General features: G+C 39.5%; 2 protein-coding genes across 2 annotated transcripts; one reads left to right on the forward strand and one right to left on the reverse strand.

The window, feature by feature from the left end:
• The first annotated feature begins 9,470 nt into the window (after positions 1–9,470).
• Positions 9,471–10,430, forward strand: LOC122488656 (olfactory receptor 7G2-like). Its single transcript, XM_043590257.1, has one exon. It carries the CDS (start codon positions 9,492–9,494, stop codon positions 10,428–10,430), a length of 939 nt encoding a protein of 312 aa, XP_043446192.1. The 5' UTR covers positions 9,471–9,491.
• A 7,752-nt stretch (positions 10,431–18,182) lies between these two features.
• Positions 18,183–19,139, reverse strand: LOC122488658 (olfactory receptor 7G1-like). The gene has a single exon (XM_043590259.1). The coding sequence runs from the start codon at positions 19,119–19,121 to the stop codon at positions 18,183–18,185; it is 939 nt and encodes a 312-aa protein (XP_043446194.1). The 5' UTR covers positions 19,122–19,139.

Raw genomic sequence — 19,139 nt, forward strand, 5'->3', positions numbered from 1 at the left:
GAAACATCTCCTTTTTTATTATTGTGTTACCACCTGTCTTGGTCTTGGGCTTCTAGGGTGAGCCAAAGTGCAGGAATATTGGGAGAGTCAGATTGTCTGACCCTTCCTTCATTAAGTTCTTAAGTTTCAGTGGTTAAATACCATAAGAGTAGCTCAAGTTAGTTTGAAAAACAACTTTTGTTTTCTTTAACTTTGGTATCTTTGAAAATTTATGCGGACACTCTGAGCTTGATTTTTTTTTTTTTTGGAACCATCAAAGCAGATGGTAATAATTCCATTACATTCCATTGTATATCAAATCATTATGTTCACCTTAAACATATAATTTTAAAAGGAGGTAGAGAGAAAAGCACAGATTTCTTAGTCTCTCAGCGTGAGATAATCAGCCTATGTGAATTTAGGAAAGAGAAGGAATTTGGCAAATTAAGGTCTCCTTTCCTTTACCAATTATCCTGATAATCTTATATAACAAGAACTCCAATGGTGCCAGCTTCCTGCTAACCAATTTGTTTAAATATTCTTTTTTTTTTTAAATTTTTTAACATTTATTTATTTTTGAGACAGAGCATGAACGGGGGAGGGGCAGAGAGAGAGGGAGACACAGAATCGGAAACAGGCTCCAGGCTCTGAGCCATCAACCCAGAGCCCGACGCGGGGCTCGAGCCCAGGGACCGTGAGATCGTGACCTGGCTGAAGTCGGACGCTTAACCGACTGCGCCACCCAGGCGCCCCAATTTGTTTAAATATTCTGAGTCCTACAAGCTAAAGGCTTTTGTTGAATGACACCATCCTTCCCCTGCAAAAGCACATTGTCATAAGTAAATTGTCCAATGCTTCTGTCCTCAATAAATCTTCACATGTGTGCAGGTTTCATTGGTTCTGCTTTTCAATGTGGTCTGTGCCAGAACCACACCATTTTAGTTACTGTATCTCCATAATTAATCTTGATAGATGTGAAAGCAATTACTCTACTTTGTTCTTCTCTCTCATCAAGTATTCTTTCTCCACTGCTCTTTCATATAAATTTTAAAATCAGTCCCTCAATGCAAACTGGTGCAGCCACTCTGGAAAACAGTGTGGAGGTTCCTCAGAAAATTAAAAAATAGACCTACCCTATGACCCAGCAATAGCACTGCTAGGAATTTACCCAAGGGATACAGGAGTACTGATGCATAGGGGCACTTGGACCCCAATGTTTATAGCAGCACTCTCAACAATAGCCAAATTATGGAAAGAGCCTAAATGTCCATCAACTGATGAATGGATAAAGAAATTGTGGTTTATGTACACAATGGAGTACTACGTGGCAATGAGAAATAATGAAACATGGCCCTTTGTAGCAACGTGGATGGAACTGGAGAGTGTGATGCTAAGTGAAATAAGCCATGCAGAGAAAGACAGATACCATATGGTTTCACTCTTACGTGGATCCTGAGAAACTTAACAGGAATCCATGGGGGAGGGGAAGGGAAAAAAAAAAAGAGGTTAGAGTGGGAGAGAGCCAAAGCATAAGAGACTGTTAAAAACTGAGAACAAACTGAGGGTTGATGGGGGTGGGAGGGAGGGGAGGGTGGGTGATGGGTATTGAGGAGGGCACCTTTTGGGATGAGCACTGGGTGTTGTATGGAAACCAATGTGACAATAAATTTCATATATTGAAAAATAAATAAATAAATAAATAAATAAATCAGATTATCTGTATTTTTGCCATTCAGTTGTATAAGTTCCTTATATAGTGGGGATATCAACCCCTTGTTGGATACGAGCTTTGCAGATTTTCTTGGATTCCATAAGTTGCCTTTTCATTTTGTTGATTGTTTCCTTTCCTGTGTAGAGTCTTTTAAGTCTGATATAGTCTGACATGTTTGTTTTTGCTTTGTTGCCTTTGCTTTTGGTGTCAAGTCCAAAAATCATCATCAAGACCAACGTCAGTGAGATTATCCTCCACATTTTCTCCTAAGAGCTTTACAGTTTCAGATCTTCTGTGTAATTTTTTGATCCATTCTGAATTGACTTTTGTGAGTGGTGTAAGATTGGGACCCAGTTTCATTCTTTAATCCTCATTACCCAGAAGAGTTAGTATCCACTCACCTGTTTACATAAATCAGCAGAACTGCTTGGCTCCAGCCCACCTACCAATTATGGTTTTTTTTGTTTGTTTATTTGTGGTATGTGGGAAACTTTATCATTTTTTGACCTCAGCTAAGTCTTTGTATTTCCCTATTATTCATGTGTTTCAAGTTAATTAGTGTTAATATGGGGAAAAGTGATATTACAAGGCCATCTTGTCATAACTTTATTTTCAAAAATTATATTTTAAAATATAAAGAAAATTCCTTTAGAGGGTGTTAAAATGTGAAATAAATTGGTGAATACATGAAAATACTGAAGTCCTTAAAGAAAAATATTTTTGAGTATTAACATGGAATATCATCTATACCTATTAAGTTACAGATGAAATCTCTGGGTAATGGACAAATTGTACATTACCGCCTTTCAGTGAGGTTGTACTTTACCACAACACAATTAAAAATGAAGAACCAGAGGCCCCTGGGTGGCTCAGTCCGTTAAGCATCCAACTTTGGCTCAGGTCATGATCTCACAGTTTGTGGGTTCGACCCCCACATTGGGCTCCGTGCTGACAGCTCAGAGCCTGGAGCCTGCTTCGAATTCTGTGTCTCCCTCTCTCTCTCTGCCCCTCCCCTGCTCATGCTCTGTCTCTCTCTTTCTCTCAAAAATAAACAAACTTAAAAAAAATGAAGAACCATAATTCAATCCAAAATCTCCCAGTGTGAAGAATAATATACATTGAACCCATTTGTGGAATTGGAGCCAGTGATTATGAAAGTTTAAAAGGAGAGGATGAAGCCTATCTACGTTGATCGCAGCTACAAGGATCACAAAGGATAGATGAGAAGCTGCCATGTAAAATACGGAGAAAAGGAAAAAAGGTACAGGAAACATGCAGTGACTCTAGAGGTGAAATATGCCTAGGAGTTTGAATTTTACAATATCTTAACTATAATCACAAATATGGTATTTATACCCAGTACATAAACAATATTTGCACACTTAAAATTGGAATCAGGTTTCAATACATCATTAATCACATAGTGATGCCTCTCTTTGTAACTGTAAAAAAGAAACCTAGAATTCATTAGAAAAGGATTCTGTGTATATGTGCACAAGGTATTTCAAATGAGGGTGAGCATGAGCAGGTAGAGAAAATAGAGGGCATACACCTGGCCTAATAGGGTCAAGGATTAGCCATCATGCATTCCTCTATTCTATGGTCTTGGTCTTTAAGGATTTTCATAGCCCAGGGATCAGAATGACATTAAAAGTATTGTCTAATGAGGAGCTTTGGATATTGATCCCCAGAGATACAACACTGTAAAGTGCCAGCCTGTGACAACTTCTTTCAACAGCCCTTGCCTAGTCAGGAAGAAGCACACCTGAGGTTCCATCCAGGAATGATCTTTCTTGACCACAAGCCCATTGCCTTACTTGGTCTCTCTGCCTTTCCAGAAGACAGATCTTCAATCTTTGTATCTCAGTGACACTCATACATCATTCCACATTGATGCCAGCCAGGTAAATGAAAGTCCCTTAGTTAATGCTTCTGTAAGGAGGACAGGTATTTTACTAGATTCATCCAGAAGAAGCAATGAGGGGTGTGCATGCATGGAATGATGGGAACCGAGTGTCCAATGGCACTCCAGCTTGACTTCCTGTTGACTAGTTCCCATCTATCTTTGTACCGATCACTCACCCAATTCTCAATCTGCTGGTCTCCGAAACTCTCTTAAAAATGACAGAACAATAAAAAATAACTGAACCTGTTTCCCTCCTGAGTGGAAATCTCCCCCCCCTTTTTTTAATGTAAAAGGACATTTGACATGTGAAGCAAATCATGATATACTTTCAAGTGGATAAAGTAAATTACAAAGCAGCATGGGTAGGGGTGCCTGGGTAGCTCAGTCGGTTAAGCGTCCTACTTCAGCTCAGGTCATGATCTCGCAATTTGTGAGCTCGAGCCCCGCGTCAGGCTCTGTGCTGACAACTCAGAGCCTGGAGCCTGCTTCGGATTCTGTGTCTCCCCCTCTCTCTACCCTTCCTTGCTCATGCTCTGTGTCTGTCTCTCAATAATAAGTCATTGTTAAAAAAAATTAAAAAAAAAAACAACAAAGCAGCATGTGTAATATTAATGTAAAGAAAAGTCACCTGTAGGTATAAGCTTACAAGTAACTTTTGTTGTCCTTTTGTGGTTTCTTTTTTTTTTTAATTTCTTTTTTTTTTTAATTTTTATTAGATTTATTGTTAACATATACTGTAATATTGGTTTTGGGAGTAGAATTTAGTGATTCATCACTTACACATAACATACAGTGTTCATCACAGCAAATGCCCTCCTTAATACCCATCACCTATTTATCCCATCTCCCCCCCCACCTCCCCTCCAGCAACCCTCTGTTCTCAGCATGTGCCCCTTCAAATGAATATTTTTGTATCTTTTGGGTAAATACCTAGTAGTGCAATTAGCGTGTTATAGGGTAGGTCTGTTTTTAACTTTCTGAGGAACCTCTATACTGTTTTCCACAATGGCTGTACCAGTTTGCAGTCCCACCAGCAATGTAAGAAGCTCCTCTTTCTCTACATCCCCACCAACACTTGTTTCCTGTGTTGTTGATTTTAGCCATTTTGACATGTATGAGGTGGTATCTCATTGTGGTTTTGATTTGTATTTACCTGATGAGCATCTTTTCATGTTTCTGTTAGCCATCTGGATGTCTTCTTTGGGAAAATGTCTGTTCATGTCTTCTGCCCATTTCTTCACTGGATTATTTGTTTTTTGAGTTTAAGGTTGGTAAGTTCTTTTATAGATTTTGGATACTAACATTTTATCAGATATGTCATTTGCAAATACCTTCTTCCATTCCATTGGCTACCTTTTAGTTTTGTTGATTGTTTCCTTTGCTGTGCAAGAAGCCTTTTATCTTGATAAAGTCCCAATAGTTCATTTTTGCTTTTGTTTCCCTTGCCTGCAGAGACGAGTCTAGTACGAAGTTGCCACCAAGGTCAAAGAGGTTGCTGCCTATGTTCTTCTCTAGGATTTTGATGGTTTAGAAATCTGCTCTTTTTAACACAAGATGACTATTATAAATTCTCTGACATTTACTTGAATTCTTGTGGTGGTTGTAGGGAACGGGTTTGGTCAGCTTTTCCTTTTATTTGCCTTCTTGGTTCTTGGTATACCATTGCATAGAAGGGTGTATTATCCCTGTAGCTTCCTTGAGGACACAAAGGAGAGACAAGATACAAAGATATAGCTGGCTACCTTCCAAATACACATATTTCTCTGTAAAATTACCAATCATTTTATATAACTACAGCAGAGATATACAATAAAAAACATATGATCACCCTTCAACTCATTCCAGAATTAGTAAACATTTAAATGTTGACTTTCTGCTGTATTGGCTTCAGGTCATTTTTATAAAGTTATACACACACACACACACACACACACACACACACACACATGCAAAAAGAAAGGACCTCTTTCTATACACCTCCTTTTCATTTTTTTTAATGTTTATTTTTGAGGGAGAGAGACCTAGCATGAGTGGGGGAGGGGCAGAGAGAAAGGGAGACACAGAACCAAAACAGGCTCCAGGCTCTGAGCTGTCAGCACAGAGCCCGATGTGGGTCTCGAACTTGGGAACCACAAGATCATGACCTAGGTTGACAGACGCTAAACCGACTGAGCCACCCAGGCGTCCCTACCCAGTTCTTCTTTGTTCCCCTTCTCAGAGACAATACAATCTTGAATATGATGTCATCCCCCCATGCATGGCTTTATATTGCACATGTTTTCATAAACAGGTATAGGATAAAAGGCATTAACATCATATCTATCTGATAGGGAATGGAGAAATAAATAGTAATAAATATACCAACATAATCAGAAAATAAATTCCATAAGAATGCTCATTTTACATGGTATGGGCTGTATGGTTCCATTTATATGAAGCTTTTAAAATGCAAGAGAATGTAATTTTCATAAAATGATAATACCAATCATAGTAAAAATCACAGGGGAATAATGTATATAAAGTGAGTGTAGTGGTTCCCCTGGGGAAGGAAAAGAATCAAGATTTGATGGTGCAGATTTATGATGTGGGGGTTTCACCTATATCTATATTATGTTACAATAAAAACACCTAGAATGAGGACAGTAAAGTGTCTAAATTTAATGATGTCAACCAGTGGGAAACCTGGACCTTTGTTGTTATCTCTGCTATTTTTTGCTTGGGTTTATTTTTATTATGGATTACTACCTGAGAGATTTCAATATATATTTCATGTTTTCTCATGCTATAGACTTTCTGTCATATAAATTTTTATAGTTTTTTTTTTACATTTCTTGCTTTTACTTTATTATTATTTTTTAAATTTACATCCAAATTAGTTAGCATATAGTGCAACAATGATTTCAGGAGCAGATTCCTTAATGCCCCTTACCCATTTAGCCCATCCCCCCTCCCACAACTCCTCCAGTAACCCTCAGTTTGTTCTCCATATTTATGAGCTCTTCTGTTTTGTCCTCCTCCCTGCTTTTATATTATTTTTGTTTCCCTTCCCTTATGTTCATCTATTTTGTCTCTTAAAGTCCTCATATGAGTGAAATCATATGATTTTTGTCTTTCTCTGACTAATTTCACTTAGCATAATATATAGGTTTTTATTTTTTCTCAACTTATAAATATGATTCATTTTACTATTTAATTCATTTTAATTGCTATATATTTCATCATCTGTCCATGCCAAATGAATATTGATATCATTCGTGTTCATTTCATACCTTTTCCACACAATGAAGGTTCCCAGCTAGAGGTTCAGCTCATAAATGCTTCCCTGAAATTTGCAGTTATCATGCTAGGGATGTACTCTTTTTTTATTGTCTTTCCTCTGTTGCCCACCCCACTGCTTCCTTCTGAGAACCGAAATATTCCAGGTGCCGTTGTTCATGGACCAAACACCACACACACAATAGGAAATGTTATTAGAAGGGTCCCATATACTCAGTGCTGTGCTGGCTGCTTGTTTTCTATGCATTGCTCATCACTGCAGCATCCCCATAAGACTTTGACAATTTCCACTCTACATCAGGGACACCAAGGCATCTCATACCGTTGAACAATTTTCCCTATTCACAAAGCAAGGGGTGGTTTGGATTAAATTCAGAATGTTTGAGTCTAAGTAACACACCAAATGATAAAGGCTGTCATGACCACTTCTGTCTCCCCCAGGCAAAGGAGAACAACTGCTTTACAGAAATATTTCTGTTAGGGCACTTTATTATCTTATAAGTATCTTATAAATCTGTACTCTCTTGAAAGTCTTTGTCTTCCAAGAGTCAATAACTGCTGTGATTTCCCTCTATTTCCTTAAGAGTCTATGCATTTGATTTTTTCTCTCATTTAGCTGTTCTTTAAAAATGATACCCTACCTATCACCTTGGTCGGAAAAGTCCCCTTAGGATGGAGAACATCATTGACATAGTTGTCCAGTTTCTCTTAGAATGAATCACTAACGCAGGTGACTAACATGTCCATGGAGGAGTCCTATGAGTTTCAGGTTTATAAGCAACATTTTAAAATCTATGCTTAGGTGCAGAGGATATACTTGAATCGATGGCATGATCTACTGTACTTTTTCACACTGCTACTCTATTTCATGGGTACAGGTGGACATGCCTTGTAGCTAAGGGAAAAGATTTGAGGCATTTTTCAGGATGAAAATATTAAAACTTTAAAAGGAAATTATGAAACATGAGAGATGGTTTAAGAACGCTAATGCTGTATCATCCAGAGGTATTAACAATGATTGGTCAAGACACTCAACTCATCTCATATGAGGAAGTTAAGAAACAAAACAAATGAGCATAGGGCAAAAAAGAGAGTTATGGGCTAACCAAGAATCAGACTCTTAACTATGGAGAACAAACTAATGGTTACCAGAGGGGAGGAGGTGGGGGGATGGGTCAAATAGGTTATGGAGATCAAGGAAGGCACTTGTGTTGAGCACCTGGTATTATGAGGAGATGTTGAATCACTGTTTCGTGCACCTGAAACTAACAGTGCACTGTATTTAAAATGCAATAAAATATTGCTGATTCAAATAAAAGATTTGCTGATTCAAAAGGGCACATGCACCCCAATGTTTATAGCAGCACTATTAACAATAGCCAAAGTATAGAAAGACTCCAAATGTTCAAGAATAATGAATAATTAAAGAAGATGTGGTGTATACACACACACACACACACACACACACACACACACACACACACACAATGGAATATTACTTGGCAATCAAAAAAATGAAATCTTGCGATTTGCAACAACATGGATGGAACTAGAGTGTATTATGCTAAGTGAAATAAGTCAGTCAGAGAAAGAAAAATATCATGATTTCACTCATATGTGGAATTTGAGAAACACAACAGATAGAAGGGAAGGGAATGAAAAATAAGACAAAAAACAGAGAGGGAGGCAAACCATAAGAAACTCTTAAATATAAAGAACAAATTGAGGGTGCTGGAGGAGAGATGGGTGGGGAGATTGAGCTAAGTGGATGATGGGCATTAAGGAGGGCACTTGTTGGGATGAGCACTGGGTGTTATATGTAAGTGATTAATCACTGAATTCTACTTCTGAAACCATTATTATACTGTATGTTAACTAACTTGGATTTAAATTTTTAAAAACTGCACTGTATTTAACTACCTGGAGTTTAAATAAATTAAAAAAAAAAAAAAGACCATCAAATCAGCAGTCAGACAACCTGAACTCAGATCTAGTCTTTTCCACACACTGTGTACTTCACATCCATGATATAATCTCGTCTCACCTGAGTGTCCCCAGGGGAGAATGGAGCAATAATATGATTTAAGTCATCAGTAATTTGACAAACCTTCAGATGATTCTGAGCATGTCAAAGTTTGGGAAGCATACTCTGCAGGAGAGATTGGATAACTTTATTCTCATCTATTTGTTCAAAGGCAAGAAATACTTCTGAAGGAAGCACCATTCTTATTCATTTTAGACTCAGCACTTAGCACAGTGTGTGAAACAGAGCTGGTGATATAAGGGCCAATAGCTGGAAAAGAGGGAAGAAGATGATAGAGGGAAAAATTAGCAGAGGGAAAGATTGAAATGTTCACATTGATTCTAAATAGGTTTTTTTCATTTTCATTTTTTAGAAGGCACTGGCTCTCAAACTTTGGCATATGTCAAATTCATCCAGAGAGCTTGCCAAAACATCAGTCGCTGGTCCTCACCTCAGAGTTTATCACTAGCATGTCTGGAGTGATACCAGCATTTGTATTTCTAACAAGGTCCCCATTGATGCTGCTGCCACTCAGTCGGGGACCACTCATCTTATTTTATTTTCACTCCATCTTTTCCATCAGATTCATTAACAACATGGAACCCAGAAACAAAACAGGAGTTTCCGAATTCCTTCTCTTGGGATTGACAGAGGATCCAGAACTGCAGCCCCTAGTCTTTAGTCTGTTTCTGTCCATGTACCTGGTCACCATCCTGGGAAACCTGCTCATCATCCTGGCCATCAGCTCAGACTCCCACCTCCACACACCCATGTACTTCTTCCTCTCCAACCTGTCCTTTACTGACATCTGTTTAAGTACAGCCACGATCCCAAAGATGCTGGTGAACATCCAGGCACAGAATCAGAGCATCACTTATGCAGGCTGCCTCACACAGATCTGCTTTGTCTTGGTTTTTGTTGGTTTGGAAAATTTTCTTCTTGCAGCAATGGCCTATGACCGCTATGTAGCCATCTGCCATCCCCTGAGGTACACCGTTATCATGAACCTCCGACTCTGTGGTCTGCTGATGGTGCTCTCACTGTTCATTAGTAGTGCCAATGCCCTGCTCCATAGTCTGATGGTGCTACGGTTTTCCTTCTGCAAGGACTTGGACATCCCACAATTCTTCTGTGAGCTTGGTCAGGTGGTCAAGCTTGCTTGTTCTGACACCCTCATCAATAATATCCTGGTATATTTTATGGCTAGCTTACTTGGGGGTGTTCCTTTCTCTGGAATCATTTTCTCTTATACTCAAATTTTCTCCTCTGTTTTGAGAATGCCATCAGCGGGCAGGAAGTATAAAGCTTTTTCCACCTGTGGGTCTCACCTGTCAGTTGTGTTCTTGTTCTATGGGACAAGTATTGGAGTGTACATTAATTCTGCAGTTACTGACTCTTCCAGGAAGACTAACATGGCTTCAGTGATGTACATTGTCATTCCTCAAATGATGAACCCCTTTATCTACAGTCTGAGGAACAGTGACATGCAGGGTGTCTTGAAGAAACTTGTCAGTAGGATACCTTCTCTTCTGTGATTGTGCCATCCACTTTGGGCTGGGTGTTTAGAATAAATCAAAGTTAGAGGAGTCATATGAGGACTCGGATGCTAGAGTCTTCTTTCATCAAATGCCTCTAACATGACTAGATAACATAACAGCCAAGTACATTTTGACTTGGGATTGAAACCTGACTTTTACGTTTATTTAGCTTTGTTATGTTTGACCAATTATTGCAATTCCTCAATTTTTTTCTCAGTTCCATAGAAGCAGAACCTGAGGCAGAAGTTAAAGTGTTATAATGTTTATATGGATGATTCTCAGAAAAAGGAAAGCTATAGAATATGGATAGCTGAGAGACGGGATAGAAGTGCAGCTGTGATCGGATCCAGACACTGGCTTCCATCTATCCCACAATAGAACGTGTCAGTGGAAACCCAAAGTCAGGCCTACAGTGAGGCAAGGGAGTTCACCTTTTACACCCCAATCTAGTAATCATAGAGACCATTCACTGGTAAACTGTATTCTTTTGAGGCAATCTTAACATTCACTATACACAGTTTTATTATCTATAAAATTGGTATGATGATATCATCTCAGCCTGAAATAATTATGAGCTATTTGTACTTCATCAGTGAGGAAGTCTTCGGTTCTAATAAGAAAAAATTCCTATCTCTAATATGGTCAAACGATAAATAGTTGTTTGTCATTACTAGGACTTTAGAGATAGGGAATGCACAGGAACAGGGGAGTAGGCCTCACTCTGTTTCTCCATTTGGTGGCTTTGTCCTAGGACTGGTTCTCTTCAAGTCACAAGATAGTGGCAGCAAATATGGATGCCATACTTGTAACTGATTTCCAGAGACAGAAAATTGTCCTTCCCAGGGTCAGATGATAATAGGCCTTTTGATGGAGTCAACCAAAAGACATCTGGTGGAGGTTAAATGGTGGCCCTCAGTCCAATATGGCTAATATCCCAATCCCCTTAATTTGTGATTAGTAACTCATATATAATGGGGGCGCCTGGGTGACTCAGTTGGTTAAGTGTCCAACTTCGGCTCAGGTCATGATCTCACAGTTCATGGGTTCAAACCCCATGTTGGGCTCTGTGCTGACAGCTCAGAGCCTGGAGACTGCTTCAGATTCTGGGTCTTCCTCTCTCTCTGCCCCTCCCCTGCTCACGCTCTGTCTGTCTGTCTGTCTGTCTCTCTCTCTCTCTCTCTCTCTCAAAAATAAATAAAAATTAAAAAAAAAAAGTAAAGTAACTTGTATATAATGAAAGGATGAACGTACTTATTTGGAAAAAGGGCCTTTGCAAGAGATGTACTTATACTGCATTAAATGGGTGGGTCCTAACCATAAATGATACGTTTCCTTATAAAATAGATAGGAATGAAGGAGACACAGAAAGGAAGAAGCAATGTGACCGTGGAGACAGATATTACATTGATGCAGCCAGTATTTTTTTAATTTATTTCTTTTGAGAGAGAGAGAGAAAGCACACAAGAGTGTGACCAGGGGAGGGACAGAAGAGGACTTGACAGGGGGCTCAAAACTATAAACCGTGAGATCATGACGTGAGCTGAAACCAAGACTTGGACGCTCAACCAACTGAGCCATCCAGGCACCCCTCATGCAGCCAGTATTTGATTTCCAGTATTTGATCATTCTTGTCCCACAAAAATGTCATTTTTATAGGACCCTAGTGTGTCTTTGTCACTCCTTAACATTGCCCAATTCTATGAATTAAATAAATTTGACCTTATATTGACTTTATTAGAAGTTTAAACTTAATGAATTCTCACCAACATCAGCAATATGGCAGAATACGAGGTTCCTACACTGACCATACTGGTACACACAGATTAATTTCCTTTGAGAGAAACTCAGAAACTGGCTGGGTGGCTCGTACATATCAGGGGACTGAGAAAGGACCTATATAGAAACAGGCAAGAAAAGTTGAGGTATGCTCACACCATCGACCCCACCCCCTGGGACAGCACCTCACAACCAGAAGAGAATCCCAGACTCAGCTTATCCCTGAGGAGTGAAGGGTTAGGACCACACACATAGGGCACCAACTTTTATGGTAAAAATTAGGGACTGGCTCCCAAATCATCTAGCTCTGAGAGCAATGTGGCTTGGCATTACAAGTCCCCAGATACCACGGGAAACCAATGGGCAGTTTTTACACAGGTACATGAGTATTTCTTGTGGTTATACCCCTGGGCTCAGCAAAGAGGGAGGATGCAAAAACACAAGGCTCCCACTTTTCTCCTGTAATGTGTTTGACTGCATGCTTCCCCAACTGTTGCCCAAGTTACGGGCTCTAATAAGCCTGTATCTGTAACCTGATTGGGCTCCTCTGGAAGCCTGAAATGGTTTCTGTACACTTCTTTTTTTTTTTTAATGTTTTATTTATTTTTGAGAGAGAGAGACAGAGCACAGGTGGGGGAGGGACAGAGAGAGAGGAAGACACAGAATCCAAAGCAGGCTCCAGGTTCTGAGCTGTCAGCACAGAGGCCAACACAGAGCTCAGACTCATGAACTGTGAGATCATGACCTGAGTTGAAGTCAGACACTGAGCCGACTGAGCCACCCAGGTGCCCTGGTTTCTGTACAATTCTGATGGAGGCATCAGATGTCCTGATTTCAACCTATTCTACAAACTTACAGTGATCAAAGCTGTGTGATACTCACATTAAATCAGACACATAGACCAATGGAACAGAACTGAGAGCCCAGAATAAACCCTCACATATACAATCAACTTGTATTTGACAAAGGAGTCAAGGATACTCAAAAGAGAAAGGATAATCTCTTTAGTAAGCAGTGTTGGAAAAACTATATATCCTCATGCATAAGAATGAGATTGAACCCCTATCTTACATCACTCACAAAAATTAACTCAAAATGGATTAATGACTTAAACATAAGTCCTTAAAACCATACAACTCCTAGAAGAAAACACAGGGGAAAATCTCCTTGACATTAGTCTGGGTAACAGTAATGACACCAAAAACATAAGCAACAATTGCAAAAATAAATATGTGTCTACATCAAACTAAAAAGCATCTGCACAGCAAAATGAAAGGCCTACCTATGGAATGAAATACTTATAAATCATCTATCTGATGAGGTTAATAGCCAAAATATATTTTAAAAAACATATAACTCAATAGAAAAAAATAAACACTGTGATTTAAAAATGGGCAGATTGGGGCACCTGGGTGGCTCAGCCGGTTAAAGCCTCTGACTTTAGCTCAGGTCACGATCTCACTGTCCGTGAGTTCGAGCCCGGCGTCGGGCTCTGGGCTGATGGCTCAGAGCCTGGAGCCTGCTTCCAATTCTGTGTCTCCCTCTCTCTCTGCCCCTCCCCTGTTCATGCTCTGTCTGTCTCAAAATAAATAAATGTTAAAAAAAATGTTTTTTAATAAAAAAAATGAAAAAAATTAAAAAAATAAAAATGGGCAGAGAAGGGGCGCCTGCATGGCTCAGTCGGTTGAGCATCCAACTCTTGATTTCGGTTCAGGTCATGATCTCACCGTTCATGGCATCAAGCCCTGAGTTGGGCTCTGCACTGACAGTGTGGAGCCTCCTTGGGATATTCTCTCTCTCTCTCTCTCTCTCTCTCTCTCTCTCTTTCTCCCTCTCTCTCTCTCTCCCTCCCTCTCCCTCTCCCTCTGCCCCTTCCTTGCTTGTTCTCTCTCTCTCTTTCTCAAAACAAACATTTATATAAAAATAAAAATTTAGCAGAGGAACTAAATAGATATTTTCTAAGGAAGACATAAAGTTCTAGCAAATTTTTGGTGGAGTGTTTTAGGTTTTCTATGTATAGTATCACATCATCTGCAAATAGTGAGAGTTTACTTCTTCCTTGCTGATTTGGATGCTCTTGGCTTCGTTTTCTTGTCTGATTGCGGAGGCCAGGACTTTCAATACTGTTAAATAACAGTGGTGACAGTGGAAATTCCTGTCTTGTTCCTGACCATAGAGGACAAGCTCTCAGTTTTTCCCCACTTAGGATATTAGCTGTAGGTTTTTACATACAAATGCCCAACATGTTCATGAAAAGATGCTCAGCATCACCAGTCATCACAAAATGCAAATCAAAACCACAATAAGGTATCACTTCACACCTGTTAGAATGGCTATCACCAAAAAGACAAGAGATAACAAGTGTTGGCAAGGATATGGAGAAAAGGGAAGTCAGGCCCACTATTGGTGGGAATGTAAATTGGTGTAGTCATTATGGGAAACAGTATGATGTTCCTCAAAAATATAAAAATAGAACTACCATATGATCCATCAACCCCACTTCTGGGAATATGTCTGAAGAAGATGAAATCACTGTCTCGAAGAGATATGTGCACTCTCATGTTCATTGCAGCATTGTTTACAAATAGCCAAGACATGGAAACAACCTAAGTGTCCAACAGCATTAGATGGATAAAGAAATGTGATTGGCATATGAATGTATACACACACGGGTGTGCATACAAACTATGGAATATTATTCATCCATAAAAAAGAGGGAAATCCTGCCATTCAAGACATATGGATGGACCTAGAGGGCATTATGTGCAGTGAAATAAGTAAAACAGACAAAGGCAATACCATATGATCTCACTTATATGTTGAGTTCAAAATGAAACAAAACAAAACAAAAACCTGAGCCTCAAAATACAGATTGGTAGTCGCCAGAGGGAGGGACAGGTTGGGGGTGGGGTAGGTGAAATGGGTGCAGGTGGTCAAGAGGTACAAAATTCCAATTATACATCATGGGGATGTAATGCAATAAATCGTAGTGCATATTTTAAAGTTGCTAAGAGAGGAAATCTTAAAATTTTCATCACAAGAAAGAAACATTTGTAACTATTTATCATGACCACTACTAACTAATTGTGGTGATCATTTCAAAATATATATACAAATATTGAATCATTGTGTTGTACACTTGAAACTAATATAATGTTTTATGCCAGTTGTACCTCAATCAAAAAATTAAAGATGGAGGTGACTGGGTGGTTCCATCAGTTGAGTGTCCAACTCTTGATTTCAGCTCAGGTCATGACCCCAGGGCAGTGGGACCAAGCCCCGTGTTAGGCTCCACACTGAGCCTGGAGCCTGCTTAGGATTCTTTCTCTCCTCTGCCCCTCCCCAGCTCGCACTCTCTCTTTTTCTGTCAAAAAATAAAAATAAATTTAACAAAAAAAATAAAGAAAAACCATAAATATCCAGCCAGGGGGGAAAAAAAAGTAAAATAAAATAAAATGGTTTAAAGCTGAAAAAAAAGAACTTTTGCAAAAAAGAAAAGCCATAAACAGATTTTTTAAATTTTTTTTTAATGTTCACTTATTATTGAAAGAGAGAGAGCGTAAGCAGGGTAGGAGCAAAGGGTGAGGGAGGCACAGAATCTGAAGTAGGCTCCAGGCTCTGAGCTGTCAGCACAGAGCCCGACGTGGGGCTCAAACTCACAAACCGCGAGATCATGACCTGAGATGCAGTTGGACGCCCAACCAACTGAGCCACCCAGGTGCCCCCATAAACAGATATTTAACAGAGAGTAAAAATAAATGGTTCATAAATATATGAAATAATATTCAACCTCATTGATAGGGGAAATGCCAAATAATAAAAGAATTTTATGCCTGCTAGATTATCAGTATAAATGAAAACGTGCAGGTGATGATATGCATCACCAGGAAATTTTGGTGAGCTTGTTAAGTGATTTAATCACTTAGGAAAAGTCTTTAGAAATATCCAGGGGTGCCTGGGTGGTGTGGTTGGTTAAAAATCTGACTCTTGATTTCAGCTCAGGTCATGATCTCATGGTTCATGGGATCAAGCCCTGTGTTGGGCTCTGCACTGACCATATGGAGCCTGCTTGGGATTCTCTCTCTCTCCCTCTCTCTCTGCCCTCCCCCCCCCCCCAATAAATAAACTTAAAAAAAAGAAATATCTAAAGAAGTATATTCATATACATAATTATTCCAAATATAAAACATTCTTTTCTCCTCCATTAAATGTTTATGATAATATTCAGGGGCACCTGTGTGGTTTAATCAGTTAAACGTCTGACTTCAGCTCAAGTCAGGTCATGATCTCATGGTTTGTGAGTTCCAGCCTGTGTTGGGCTCTGTGCTGACAGGTCAGAGCCTGGAGCCTGCTTTGGATTCTATCTCTCTTCCTTGGCCTCTCCCCTGCTCATGCTATGTCTCTCTGTCTCTGTCTCTCAAAAATAAACATTTAAAATAAAAAAAAGTTTATGATAATACTCAAACTGATTTGAAAAGCAATTTTCTTTATAGATGAAGACAATACCAACCAAAACATCTTTCAACCTCACAAGAATACCTATCTTGTCACAGACACTTAGTAACAGAGATGAAAATAAATTACTGCTAAAATCACTTTGAAAACACAAAGATAGAAAAGGAATCAAGACACAAAATGCATACATTACAATTTAACTTTTAACTTGTTCAAAAAGAAGAAAATTGACAAAATGGATAGGGATACATATGGGTGATAATAACATTGAATCCCATTGCCCATTTTACAGGGCAAATATGACCAAATACTGACAACTTCATAGGATTCAACCTCATAGAAGAACATCAAACAAAACAATAAATACAAAATGTAATACAGTGCTTGTCACTGGGGAGAGAGAGGGTCATGTGGCTGGGACACCATCAAGTGGATTCTTTGTGGCACTATTTCTTCACCTGGGTGAGAGGTATATGTCTTTCACTAGGCTACTATTTTTTTTAAATTATAGGTACATTTTATATACTATTTTGTATATATTTTAACAAGAAAACTTTAGGAAACATGCTCATATTCCAGATTTTAAATGCATTCTTCCATAGATCCCTTCAATCTGTTACAACCATCTGGACCACAAGGGGAGCCAGACCTAAGAGGAAGCCACCATGTGGAGCAATGAATGAAGACTTATTGTCCAGTTCCTGCATGTTCCTACTTCTGAAGTCCTTACAATGAAACATCTCTTTTGTACAGCTTTATGGAGATATAATTAACAAAACTGGGTAAATTTAAGATGTACAAGGTGGTGACTTGATATACCTATACACTGAGTACTCATTACCACAAGACAGTTAATTAACATATCCTTCACCTCAAAAAACTTCATGTTTTGAGCATATTAGAATCAGGGGATCTTTTTCTTATTACAATCAAAGACTTCCTCACTAATAAAGTTTAATTATCCCCTATCATGTCAAACCACTAAGATAACCTAATAATGCCAATGTATATTTAATGGAACTGAGCGTAGTGGATGCTGATGTTGACCTCCACAGATACAGTTTCCAGTGACTGGACTGGGTGATCACTGAACTGGGGTAAAAATCTCCACATGTGGCCTCCAAGGAGTTCCAACACTGAAGTTCAATTCTCACAGTATGATTCTGGAATCGGGTAGAATCACCACATCCTCATTTAGATTCTTGCCCTGCCTTATCCACCTTATTCCACTTCTCTTCTGAAAACAAACCTCACAAAATCACTACCACAAGAACCCCTGACTCAGGTTCTTCTTTTGGGGAATCTAACTCAGAAACTGAGATTAGAGATTTGAAATCACTTGCCAAACACAACAGAGCTGGGTAAAGTGCAAATTCATTCTCCTAATGCACATGGCCATTATGATACCTTGTATTTCTAGAAGAAGTTGATGATGCAAAATTCAGACATTCTGTCTCACCCTATATTTTGGTCGCTTTGGCTCATTCCAGAAATCCCAGTCCAATGCCAATGACATGGTCACAGAGAAGAAGGTGTCCTACTTACGAGTTTTCTCAAGGCTCCCTTCATGTCCCTGTTCCTCAGGCTGTAGATGAAAGGGTTCATCATTTGAGGGACAACAGTGTACATCATTGAAAGCACTGCAGTGTTTCTGGAAGAGTTAGTAAAAGCAGAACTAATGTACACCCCCAAACCTGTCCCATAGAACAAAGACACAACTGACAGGTGAGACCCACACGTAGAAAACGCTTTATACTTTCTGCCCACGGATGGCATCCTCAAAACAGAGGACACTATCTGAGTGTAAGAGAAAATGATTCCACACACAGGGATACCACCGAATAGGCTAGTTGCAAAATATATCAGGATGTTATTGACGAGGGTGTCAGAACAGGCGAGCTTGATGACCTGAACAACTTCACAGAAGAAGAGAGGGATTTCGACGTCTCTGCAGAAGGTCAGCTGCAACACCATCAGACTGTGCATCAGGGCATCCACAGTGCTAATGCACAAGGAGACTAGAATCAGCAGGCCACAGAAGTGGGAGTTCATGATGACTGTGTACCTCAGTGGGTGACAAATGGCCACATAGCGGTCATAGGCCATTGCCGCAAGAAGAAAACTTTCCAAACCACCAAAAGCCAGGACAAAGTAGATCTGGGTGAGGCAGCCTGCATAAGTGATGCTCTGACTCTGGGCCTGGATGTTCACCAGCATCTTTGGGATCGTGGTTGTGCTTAAGCAGATGTCAGTAAAGGACAGGTTGGAGAGGAAGAAGTACATGGGGGTGTGGAGGTGGGAGTCCGAGCTGACGGCCAGGATGATGAGCAGGTTTCCCAGGATGGTGACCAGGTATATGGACAGAAACAGAATAAAGAGAAAGGGCTTCAGTTCTGGATCCTCTGTCACTTGCATAAGAAGGAATTCGGAAACTGCTGTTTTGTTGCTGGGTCCCATGTTGTCGATGAATCTGAT

Source organism: Prionailurus bengalensis, chromosome A2 (genome assembly GCF_016509475.1).
Source record: "Prionailurus bengalensis isolate Pbe53 chromosome A2, Fcat_Pben_1.1_paternal_pri, whole genome shotgun sequence".
Classification (NCBI taxonomy): Eukaryota; Metazoa; Chordata; class Mammalia; order Carnivora; family Felidae; genus Prionailurus; species Prionailurus bengalensis.

Excerpts from the sequence above, each read along its gene's own strand:
- LOC122488656 (XM_043590257.1), top strand. The coding sequence starts at position 9,492 with ATGGAACCCAGAAACAAAACAGGAGTTTCCGAATTCCTTCTCTTGGGA.
- LOC122488658 (XM_043590259.1), bottom strand. The coding sequence starts at position 19,121 with ATGGGACCCAGCAACAAAACAGCAGTTTCCGAATTCCTTCTTATGCAA.